Below are 13,163 nucleotides of genomic sequence, written 5' to 3' on the forward strand. Positions count from 1 at the left end.
TCACTGGAAAGAGAGGCCCATTGGACTTGCAAACTTTATATGCCCCAATATAGGGGAATGCCAGGGCCAAAGAATGGGAATGGGAGGGTAGGGAAGTGGGGGGCGGTATGGGGGACTTTTGGGATAGCATTGGAAATGTAATTGAGGAAAATATGTAATAAAAAAAACAGTGGAAAAAAAAATTCAACATGAGAACAAGTTTACTCTTGTACAAATGTTGTCATCTGTAGATTGGCACTTGTATGTCTTAAAAGAGACTTTCAGTTAGATACTGAAAATTCAAAATATTAAAGGACTTAGTGAATAAAAAAAAACAAAAAACAAAAAAAAACAGTGAAGGAAAAAAAATAATAATAATTAAAAAGCTTAAAAAAAATCAACGTTTTATACCAATGTCTAGAATCATGTCAGTAAGTGATTAATGCAGTAATTTTAATTCTGTTTTTCTAAGGAAGTGATCTGTGAAAAATCTTTGCAAAGTATTTTGACATGTGGGACATTGAAGCCAACAGCTGTAAAAGCATTTTCTATTTCCCCAATACTATTCTATATTCTGGATGGAAGAACACTGCTCCTTCTTGTCTCAAGAATACACATCATTTCATGTTAACACTGTCAGGCTGCTTCTGAGGTGGTAAGCTTGAGGACAGGTTCCGTTTTGGTAGAGAGAAGTGATGGTTATAGAGTCCCTAGTGTGAACTGGTGTTCCCCACTATTGAGTGCTGAAATATGTCAAATCTGCACCTGTCTTCTAAATTCATCTTCTGAAATCCATTCCTTGGCAAGATGAAATTAGGAGGTGGGAACCTAGGATGTGGTTAATACATTCCAAAGTGGGTTTATAAAGAAGCCCAACCAGTCACTTGGCTTCGGCTACCATGATATTACAGTCATAAGTCAATAGAAAGTTGGCCCTAATTAAAAGCCTTAACCTTAGACTTTTCTGCTCCAGATCATCAGAAATAAATTTCTGTGGGTTCTCATACCTTTGCTGAATTGTGTTAGAGCATTTATAAGAGACTGGAGCAGTGTGGCTGCCTCAACTAAAGGGGAGGAGCTAGAGTCTGAGTGCTGGCAGACCCTGTGGCTTTCACTGCTTCACATGTGGACTTCAGTTTTGAAAACAGAGGAAAGGTGGGACTTCCCTCTCAGATTTGTCTCAGTTTTTACTAACATCCTGTGATATTTTCCATAATATAAGTGCAGAAGATGCTAAAACAGTCCCTCCCTCTTGTCAATTTGCAAAGGTAAAGGACAGTCATTCTACCATTTGGTAATTCTGGCTTAGAATTGACAATTATTTCTAATTTACTTCCAAAGCACTACTTACATATTTTCCAGTGGGTTTCCCTAGTCCCATTGCAACTTTTATAGCCTGGTGATTTGCATACTGGCATGGCCTCCTTTTGAGAGAGCATCTGGCACTTTGTCAGAACCATATGATATGACATACATTCACAGATATAATACTTCTTTTAAATTAGTTTTTTTTTCTTTTAATTCTTTGCCATTTTTTAAATTTGGTGACTAGCAACAGTTTTAGGAATGAAAGGTAAAGACACCATTCAATACTTTAGAGCAAAAAAAGCTCAAATTTAATGGCTTCTCTTTGACTGTTACAGCTTATAAAACATTGTCATAATTCTTATAATGAAATAGAAATTATTGCTGAAAGATTTATTGCTGTTTTGCTCCCTTGCCCAAATTTCTCCATAAATTGTGACTTTATGATGGTCTTTCCCTTCTCCGTTCCTACCATACATAGATACCTAAGTACTGTAAGTTCAGCTTGTCCCATGACCATTCTAGACTCTGTTGTGATACTGAGGCCACATACAATTGAAAGTCCAAGGTTACCATGTCAATGGGATGATGTAACTTTCTTCACAATATTATTTCCTGTGGCTGATTTAACCTATGCTGGTTTACTAAGCACACAGCTTCTATTTGGTCTCTAATTACTTAATGGGAGTTCATTCTGCTACTGAAATCAACTAGTGGTTTTGGGAGGAAGAAGTGTTCATGTCCCAACTCAAGCAACACTATCTCCCAATCAACACATGAAAAGTGTTTCCAGGTCTGGTGCATGGAGAGAGTTGTCAGGGGAATTTGTTACGAAGATAGAATTTTTTCATCTTTTACTTTACTGTCCTTCCTACTATTTTTTCCCATCTGTTTGAAAAAATATGGACATGTATGATAACTGATGTCTTGACAAATGGTATTTATATGCCTCTGTGTAATTTGACATTCTTTATTGTTATTGTTCTTAATCCTCAAAGAAGAACCAATTCTTCAAACATGGAGTCTAGCCATGACCTACAGAAGGCACAGAAATCATTCTTTTATTTCAGAAATAAGGATACTGAGATCTGGAGTAGTTATGACACTAGTTCAGGAAAATCAACAACAACAACAAAAAAGGGAGAAATCCACAGGACAGTTATAGAGGCAAGAAAGTCTAGCCAGAGCTCAATGTGAGACTCAACACCACCACACATGCCCCATAAACATTGACTGAATCCAAAAGCAAAATTGGAGTTCCTTCCAAGGTGTCAAATTTAGCAACGTACTGGTGGTATTCTTGCAGTGGCCAAGCCTCTCTCTGCTGGGAGAGGTGCATGAGTAGGTGGTTCTTCTTATTGCAAAGCCTGAGGAAAGGAGTTCGGTTCCCACATGTCAAGGACCTGTGAGGATATTTGGGCAGTCTCCCTAGGCTCTCTCTAGGAAATGCTTAGTTCACTTTTGCCTGACTTTTGCTTGTTTGGCTTTACCAATGACAGTTTTTACTTTCATTTTGTCTGTGACAGCTATTTCTCAATGATCAGAAAACGAAAGCTCAGGCCACGGTTCATTCTTGTTTGTCTCTGAGGATTGTGAGAATGGAACAGATTACTACTACTCCTTTTGTTAATAATGGTGATGTGATTGAACACAAAGGTCTGTTTTGGGTACATCAGTTAACATCCAGATGTTCTCTCCTAATAGGAACTTAGTTCTGATAACAAGTTTCCCACCAACCTGTTAAAAAACAAAACAAAGCAAACAAACAAACAAACAAACAAACAAAAAACAGCTAGATGATTATCAAAAGGATAAAAAGGTCTTGGTGGATCCTTGGTTCCAAGACTTAATAGGAACATTCAGAGTCGAGTCAAGCAAGGATGAGGAACTAACTCAGGTTACTAATTTCCTGATAGCCCAGGATGTTAAAGGAATTAAATCTGATTAGGATGTACAGAGATGCTAGTTGCCAATAATTAAATTATAATTTCCTGGGTCAGTAGTCTATTACCTCTCTAAACTCTAACTGTAACTGCTGCCAACCATGGTCACTTTGTTATGTACCAATGCGCTGGGTTAGATATAAACTGCATGCAGAAACTATGTTTCCTCTTTCTTGATTCATTTCATGCCTTCAAAGGAAACTATAGCGATTTAGGAGGAGAAGGAAAGGGAAAAGTACATTGTGTCCATCATTGTTAAACATAAGAAGTTCATAAAGAGACTGTGTGTGAGAAAATGAGTGTAAAACTTTTTCAACTGTGAAGAAATAGATGTATATATAAAGGTGTCCTGAGCTGTCTTGGTGCCAAAGTATGGAAACTGCACTTCTTTGACCAAGTCTTCTTTCAAGTATGCCATACAATCTACTTTGGGTTATAAACCCCTGGTGTAGTTTGACTTTGGCATTTTTTTTTTTTTTGGCTTATAGTCATGCCACAGAAACTATAAATATGAAAGGATAGTGGCCTTAAAGCGCCTCCAAATGTCTCTGGCATAGTAGAATCCCACAAATGACACTGTCCTGAGAATCATCCTCCAATAGACAAGTCACTACATTGATGACTTTCTGGCCGTGATTATATCTCATGTCCATCCCCTGCCTTGCATTTGTTAAGCAGTGGTGTAGATTTTTTAACAAAATCTATAGAAATCATAATTTCAAATTTAGCAATATTGGTGACAACAGTAAGTCAGGCTTGAATTCTTCCAGACAATGTGGCTATTTATCACCTTCAGAGGCTAAAAATATAGTCTGTGATATGTTTTTTTCTTCCACCAAAGTAGACTCAATTTTTATAGCTCAAATTAAACATTGATTGAAGCTAACATTTAGTATAATTCAATAATTTGCCTTTGTTTTTTAATTTCATACACATTTTCAATAGTTCAAGCATATGTGATTAATTTCATGTTTCCTTCTAGTGATAAATTAATTAGAATGGACTTTTCTGAGTTCCTGCCAGAACTTTGTTTCAAAAATGCTGAGCATGATAAGGGATAAAATTTTAGAAATTTAAACGAATAATTGAACATGAAGGTGGGCAGTTTACTTGATAATTTTTCTTTTAAAAAAATCACTTATGTATATAAGTGTTCTAATTGCATGTACATCAGAAAGTCAAAGGAGGGCGCTGAATCCCATCATAGATGGTTTTGATCCACTATATGGTTGCCAGGAATTGAGCTCTGGACCTCGGGAAGAACAGCCATTACTCGTAACTGCTGAGCCATTTCTCCAGCCCACTTGAAATACTTCAGTGGCATGTCCTTCTCAGTATTGAGGACTATACAGCTGTTCTTGGTTGCTTACAACATAGCAAAAAGGCGACTCAGATAATTATAGTTAATGCCTGAGAATGATGCTCTCTTTGGACAGACTCAGAAGCCTATCACTAGAAACCCAAGTTAACTCCAGTGCCTAGCGCTGTCTGTGAATGTACTCCATTCCAGCCTCCAGCCCAAGTTTGTCTAATAATTAAAGGTTTCTTCTTATCTTCTGGGTGACTTTGTGGTTGTGTCAAAAGTACATCAGAAGTTAAAATCAGTGAGTTTTTATTTTGGTGCTTGAGCTTATTTCTCCTTTCTGATACAGGTTTCCACTCTTGAAACATTTAAAAGATAAAATTGTCTATTATCAGGCCATCAACAAATGTTTTCAAGCACATTAGCTCCCAGAATGTATGCTAATTAATGTAGACAGCAGTACTGTAGACAACAGTACTGCAGACAGGAGTATTGTAGACAACACTGCTGTTGTCAGACATCAAGGGGAATTGAGACACATGGGTCTCCTGAGTAGTCATGTGAGATGCCAGTTTTTGTCTACTCACTTCCTGTCTAGGTGGGGAAGGACATTTTTACACTATCAGAGAGAACAGTTGGAAGCCAGGCTCCTGTGTTACACACTGCTACATGTAAACCATGGCCCACAATGTTCAGCCCTTAGTCCTTCTTCCTGATTCAGAAGAGGGATACAGAGACTCTTGGACCACTTCACCCTCCTGTCCATCTTGAAAAAACGTGATCACAAGTAAATGAAGGAACCTTGGTCTGTTAACTGTCTCACTACTGTTTTTACCAAGAGTCCTGGACTCTAGTCAGTATGCTTCCTGATGCACTGACCTGAGAAGATTAAAACAATTTACCCACCCAGAAAAAAATTATTACCTCCCCTTTGAATGGTTAAAGTGACTGTGACAAATTGACTGGTTCAAAATCATTTGCCAAGTCCTTCCAGAGATCTACTTAGAGCCCATGGATGATATGTGATGCCTACGCCATCCAACTATGTCTTTAGGCCAGGGCTCACAACTAAGTGACAGTTTTACCTACTGCAGGACATCTAATAATGTTTGATGGTGTTAACATCTTGAATCCCACAATGAAAAAGCAATTGAGGCCCACCTCCCAGTCCAGCTGAAATTGAGTTGCTGGTAATGATCTTCTTTTTTCATATAATTTGAGAGAAATGAGGTCTGTAAGTCGAATAAAGTGACTAGGCTCCAGTTTGTTCTGCTTTCCTTCAAAATGATATGACTCTTTTTTTTTAACTGTTCCTAGGGAAGGGAGATTTAATTGGAGCAAATTTATCAATTAAAGACCAAGTGATCAAGACCAACGCTGATGTGAAGGCGCTGACCTACTGTGATCTACAGTGCATCATCCTGAAAGGTCTCTTTGAGGTGCTGGGCCTTTACCCAGAGTATGCACACAAATTCGTAGAAGACATCCAGCACGACCTCACATACAACCTTCGAGAAGGTCATGAGAGTGATGTAAGTCCCCTTTCCAATTAGCACAGAGTTCTGGGGATCAAATACAACAGCAGAGGTAAAAGGTCATAGCCTCCCTTTCAAAGGGCTCTGCAGGTAAGATGTGCAGCCCCTCATTAACTGATGAATTAGCTAGGGTCCGAAGTTCCTTGCTAACATGCCAGGGAAGTACTATTTGTAGGCAGTTTCTTGCCTGATTATCCCCATGTGGTCATGTCTAATTGCTGTTTCAGTGGTATGCAGAACTTAGCTGGAAATAAGTGATGGCTATAGCATTTGAAGATTTCCAGAGAAAGTACGCAGGTCAGAGGTTGGTGTGTGTCACTACTTAGAATTTCAGCTGCTAGACAGGGAATTTGCTAGAAACTAATCTTTTTCTGTTAAAATGGTACCCCAAACAATCTATCTCAGAGTGACCAAATTTTCATAAAAGGATTCAAGCCAACAACTGTCAAACTGAAAACATAATGAACATTTTATGCAATTATATATTTGCTTCATCTTTCAGTTTATACAAACAGCTTTCCTGTCAAAATATGTACTATACTGTGCCTTGTGTTTAGGCTGATCGTGAACATGACTTCATTAGATGTGTCAGCAATAATAACTTAATAAGAATGATTGTTGGAAGGCAAGCCAGAGCATGCAGCTCAATGTGTAACCGTCAGTGCCTTGTCTCAGATATTTACAGCACTCAAGATTTAAGAAAATGTAGTTTTGACTAATTCATATTATGCAGACATTTTGGATAATTATTAGCATTCTGTCTTTTGAAAAATAGAAAAATGGTCATTGTTACTCTTTCCTCTAGGTTTGGGATATAAGTGATGTTACATAAATATAGGACACTCCATTTTTTTCTACCATAATAAAACACCCAGGGTCAATATTTATTATCTACCTGTTATGCTAAGCACTCCTCCTATACAAAGCATTTTATTGGTTAAAACAATCTTTAAGATAAGTGTCTATCCATTTCTGTAGCAGAAAAAACAGATTCAGAGTGGCTGTGGTTTCGCATCCTTGTAGGTGGCTAGTCCAGCATGTGAGAAAAAATAAAACTTAAGTTTAAAGAATACCGTTGACTGAAAGTTTTGTCTTGAAATATCTCCCATGCATCTCCTGTAAAAGCCTGAATCTTAAAATTCAAGGTATATTTTGTGTTTTCCACGGTAGTATAAAAATGAGTTTTAAGAACTATAACACAATGTTTTAAAATGTGCATCTATTATGAAAAACACAAATCAAGCTAATCAACAGGTGTTTTTTTAATTCGTATTTGTTCTAACAACATGTAAAGTGTAGAGCATGTCATTTTTTATTGGATATTTTCTTTATTTACATTTCAAATGTTATCCCCTTTCCCTGTTACCCCTTCTGGAAATCCCATATCCCATCCACCCTCCCCTTGCTTCTATGAGGGTGTTCCTCCACTCACCCACCCACTCCCACCTCCCCACCTTCAATTCCCCTACAATGGGGCATCTGTTGAGCCTTCATAGGACCAAGGACCCCTCCTTCCATTGATCCTCTGCTATATATGCAGCTGGAGCCATGTGTATTCCTTGGTTTATGGGTTAGTCCCTGAACGCTCTGGGGAGTCTGGTTGGTTGATATTGTTGTTCTTCCTATGGGGTTGCAAAGCCCTTCAGCTCCTTCAGTCCTTTCTCTAACTCCTCTATTGGGGACCCTATGCTCAGTCCAATGGTTGGCTGCAAGCATCAGCCTCTATATTTGTAAAGCTCTGGCAGGGCATCTTAGGAGACAGTCATATCAGGTTCCTTACAGGATGCACTTCTTGGCATCCACAATAGTGTCTGGGTTTGGTAACTATATATGGGATGAATATTCAGATGGGAAAGTTTCTGGATGACCTTTCCTTCAGTCCCTGATCTACACTTTATCTCCATATTTGCTCCTGTGAGTAATTTGTTCCCCTTATAAGAAGGACAGAAGCACCCACACTTTGGTCTTCCTTCTTCTTGAGCTTCATGTGGTCTATGAATTGTATCTTGGGTATTTAGAGCTTTTGGGCTAATATGCACTTATCAGTGAGTGCATAGCATCTGTGTTCTTTTGTGATTGTGTTACTCACTCAGGATGATATTTCCTAGTTCCATCCATTTGCCTAAGAATTTCATGAATTCATTTTTAATAGCTGTATCATATTCCATTATGTAAATGTACCACATTTTCTGTATCCATTTCTCTGTTGGACATCTGAGATCTTTCCAGCTTCTGGCTATTATAAATAAGGCTGCTATGAACACAGTGGACCATTTGTTCTTATTACATGTTGGAGCATCTTATGGTTATATGCCCAGGAGTGGTATAGCTGGGACCTCAGGTAGTACTATGTTCAATTTTCAAAGGAACCGCCAGACTGATTTCTAGAGTGGTTGTACCAGCTCGCAATCTCACCAACAATGGAGGTGTATTTCTCTTTCTCCACATCCTTGCCAGCATCTGTTGTCAACTGAGCTTTTGATCTTAGCCATTCTGACTGGAATGATGTGAAATCTCAGGGTTGTTTTGATTTGCATTTTCATGATGACTACAGGTGAAGAACATTTCCTTAGGTGCTTCTCTACTGTTTTGAGTTTCTTCAGTTGAGAATACTTTCTTTAGTGCTGTACCTCATTTTTAATAGGGTTATTTGATTGTTTGAAGTCTAATTTCTTGAGTTCTTGTATATTTGGATATTAGCTCTCTATTGGATGCAGGATTGATAAAGATTTTTTCCCAAGACACTTTTATGTTATGGATTACTTGACACTCACAATGCTTATTGACACATACAACACAAACACAGACACGCACACACACATACATACCACATACATATTTCCAAAATCTTGAAATACAGTTCCTTGGTTGGGTAAGTTTGGCCCACTCTTCTCTGTAATTCCAGAGCCCCATGGAAAACCTTCCAACAACTCTAGCAGTCTTTGCCTTTCAGGCAAACGTACATAAATCCTGATGCCAGCCTGTGCTTAATGGTTCTTGTCCTTCACTCTGCTGTACCACTCTGCTGTCAGCAAGTTTGGATCCAAACACCATTCCTTAAAGCACATATGCACTCACAAAGGAATAACCCTTCACCAAGACTCTCAGGTAGAGCAATGGTTATGGAAAGTGGAACACCCCTGTTGACTCATGCCTACAGACATGAGAACAACATAAACATAACTACCTAAATTCACTTATACTGGAAAACTGAGTAGCCACGCCTACAAAGGGGCTCATAGTAGATCCTGGAGATCTACAGAGTTCTCATTACATACATGGGTGAACTGTTTAAACAATGAAAACAAAATAACTAAAAGATGTCAGCACATTTTTAATAAAACAAGATCCAGGAGGGAGCCACCTGCATTTAGAAGAGATCTGTGGTGTGCTGGGATCAGGGCTCCTACAGCTGCATTAAACTACAGAGTTTTAGAAGAGGAGTTCACCTCAGTCTCACAGGAAGATTAAACTATATAAGATGTTTCTTAACTTTGTTGAAAGGTTAACTACTGCCATTTGGACCACATGCTAATTATGCATCTTGTTTCTTTTGGCATATTTTCCATACTTGGCCCTATTTATATCTCCTGGTGGCTGAACACTGGTGAGTTGAACCATTTATGTCTATATAAATTGTGGCGAATTGGCTCCACTGTTTGTTAGGATAGCTTTATAAATTGATTTTAACACAAATTCATCTGTTTTTGAGAAGTCTAGTTTTCTTTCACATAAAGAGACTGAAACCTGACAAAAACAAATAAAATGATTAAAGAACATCAAAAAAATGTTTTCAGAAGGGAAGGCAGCTAAAACTCAAATGTTCATGTAACTACCCATAAATATTGTATTGCTGTGCACAGTGGGTGCTGATTTGCTATTGATGCTTTTATGGCTGTGCAGCAATATAATGCCAACAATGGGGGAAGGAGAAATTTTTTAGCGTTTGTCATAATAGGAATTTCTAATGACGACTAAGCCTATTAAAGTTATAAATATGCTCATTGTCTCTACTTCAATTTCTGATCATAATATGTAATCTGAGAACCACAAAACCTAAAACACCTCTTTCTGTCTTCTTACTTCTTTAGTTAAAGAGGGGAAGAGGTCCTGAGACTTAGTGGCTTGCAGTCTTCACTGTGACATCCTTTTCTTTGAGCTGCAATTTACAGTTAACACAAGCAGCAACCATGGGATTCTAAGAGTCACTCTGGATCTCTGGATGGAAATCAAGGGCACCTGAGAGGAGCCCGGATCCGCAGCACCATTTGCATGGCTCTAACTGCTGATCCACAGCAGCTTAAAACCTGATGATTTATCACAACACCGGAGTCCTCCCACTATTTCTATCATAAGCACCATCATTTTCTAATGTATTTGCAAAACTGAGTACCAGGGAATTGTTTTTCTTTTGCACAGAGAGATTGCACACACCTGCAATTCCCACTGCTGTTAAGACTAAGGCAGGAGAAGAACAAGTTCAAGGCCAACCTGAGCAAATGAGAAAGAGCCTGAATCAAAATAAAAGGCTTTAAGGGGTCATGGATATAGCTTAGTAGTAAGGTATTATTAACCTAGCTTTGAGAGGACCTACAGCCAATTCCCAGTACTTAAAACATACACAGGTATTGAACAGAGTCATAACGCTACATATAATACCATTTTTAAAATGATGAAGAGCAAGGAAATTAAGCAATGCATTTGAGAAAATATACACATGAAATGTAACTTTTTGTAACCAAACAAGAGTTCTGCAAGACTCGTGGATCTATGTTTTTGTCCAATCTGGGCTCTCCTTCATTCTCTGAACTGCTGTAGGCAAACCTTTAAGACGTAGTATGTTCAAAGTAGAATATACTATCTTCCTCTACAAACTTTCTCTATACTCTCTTTTCTTTCCTCACCAAACGCAGTGCCACATCCAAACTCTCTTCAGGGTCTTGTTTAGTTTATTGTGTGTAAACTCTCCCTTAGTGTTTTATGTTTGTCCCTGGGCTTTAACCCATGTGTGCATGTGTGAGGGTCAGAGGTCAATGTTAGATGTTTTTCTCCCTCAATCTTCACCTTATTTCATTTTTATTTTTTTAAGCAGGGTCTCTAAGTGTATTCAGAGCCCACTCTTTTGGCCAGCACCACACAGTGCTGGTATTACAGACACACATGATGTTAAAATAGTATTACCTGGCTGTTTCAAGCTCCCTCTACTAGAGCCAGCATTACTTCCAAGACTGACCCATGCTCTTGTGAATAGCCTTTCCTCTCTCAAGACCACAGCTGCCTAGAACAACTACTGTGTAAATATGCAAACATTTAGTACCATGGAATACACAGGGGATACTACTTTAATAAGTAGAAGTTATAAATATTATCTTCTAAGGCTAATTTTATCTATATTATATTTTTAAAAGTTGATTCAATAGCATGAGGTCATAAAGATATTTGAATTTATTTCCTTCTGTTATTTTAACTTTTGCTTTTTTACCTTTCTGTGTGTTATCCAGGATTGTTTCATTAATGATCTGAAGTAAAACTCTTGCCTATTTTTTCCATAGAGTTCATGAGTTTTCTTGGCATCACACTTGAATGAGGCCTTACCTTCTCTCAGTGTCATACCTATCACATGATAGCTGCTCATGTATGAGCACTGGTTTCCTGGATCGTTCTTTGCTCTGTGGTGTCCTTCATCTGTATGTGCATAACAGCACCCTGTGTAATGCTTGTAACAGGTTCTTTCTAGGGAAGCTGGGACACCTGGCTTTTCTTCATGCTTGTACTTATGAATTTCTTTGATTTTTTTTCACTTTCATTTCTTCAAAAGCATTAACCTGGATTTCTTCATTATGGTGAAGAACTTTCATCTGTCTAACTGTTGCTTCTTTAAGAAATTTGTCATCACTAACCCTGGCCATTTTCTTGTCTTCTTTTTGTCTTTAGTGTTCATCACAATATTTCTAAGTCCTCTCTCCATCCCCTTTCCCCCCACTTCTCTCTCTCATTTCCTTCCCCTCCTTTTCTCTCTCTACTCTTATCTACCATCTATAAATCTACCTATCAATCAATATACTAGCTACACTTATGTCAACTTGACACAAGCTAGGGTCCCTTTGGAAGAGAGAACCTCAATGAAGAAAATGGTGCCTGTGGAAAAACTAGCAATGAATTTCCTTAATTGATTATTGATTTGGGAATGTCAAACTTATGGTAGCCTGTGCCATCTCTGAGATAGTCATCCTAGGAACTGAATGAAAACAGGCTAAGCAAGCCATGGGGAATAAGACAGTAAGCACTACTCCTCAATGGCTTCTACATTAGTTCTTACCCTGTTTGAGTTACTGCCCTGACTTCCTTCAGTAATGGACTGGGATGTGGAGCTATAAACTAAAGCAAACCGTTTATTCTTTAAGTTGTTTTGAGTCTTTGTGTTTTAATACATTAATTGAAGCCTTAAGTCAATAATTCATCTATACAGATATCTATTATTTTGACCAACTTATCTGTCTTACTTCACTAATCCATCATGTATCATAAGTGTCTATGTATGTGTGAAAAAATCTATGGACCTATGAATACATGAATATGATATATAATAATATTATTCTACACTTCTAGGGTCTTAGAACTAGAAACCATAGGTACTAAACACCTCCAAAACACATTTAAATCACAAGAAACCCCACAGATAAGATTGTAGAAAACCACAGCCAATCAAATTACAAAGATGTAAAGTTCAGTCTCAAATTGTATCAACAATGCAACTTCTGACCAGATAGCATAGAAAAAGAGAGGGTGGAAAAACTGTAAGATCCAGAGGTGCAGACAGTTCGCTATGAGATTGTGTCTCCTAGTAAACTCAAAATTTATACCCATAAATGTTGCACCAACATGACTCCTAAACATAAGCTGAACAAAAAATAACAGCAATAAGCATGCTGAGGTGGACAGGAAAAAAAGCAAGGGAGGCCTCAACCATGCACAAAGAACCATGGCCAACTAAGGAATGCTAAAATTAGGGGTTGTGGATTGAGCTTAGTGGTAGAACACTTTCCTAGCAAGCACAAGGCCCTGGGTTTGGTCCTCAGCTCTGAAAAAAAAAAAAAA

At 38.1% G+C, this 13,163-nt stretch overlaps 1 protein-coding gene across 1 annotated transcript in view; it reads left to right on the forward strand.

Moving 5' to 3' along the window:
• Nucleotides 1–13,163, forward strand: part of Kcnh8 (potassium voltage-gated channel subfamily H member 8) — a 352,841-nt gene that overhangs the window by 286,018 nt on the left and 53,660 nt on the right. Inside the window, exon 11 of the mRNA XM_021149362.2 lies at nucleotides 5,848–6,062. Coding sequence (XP_021005021.1) covers nucleotides 5,848–6,062 — 215 coding nt within the window. The remainder of the gene's footprint in view (nucleotides 1–5,847; nucleotides 6,063–13,163) is intronic.

The sequence above is a fragment of the Mus caroli genome, chromosome 17, assembly GCF_900094665.2.
Source record: "Mus caroli chromosome 17, CAROLI_EIJ_v1.1, whole genome shotgun sequence".
NCBI classification, from domain to species: domain Eukaryota; kingdom Metazoa; phylum Chordata; class Mammalia; order Rodentia; family Muridae; genus Mus; species Mus caroli.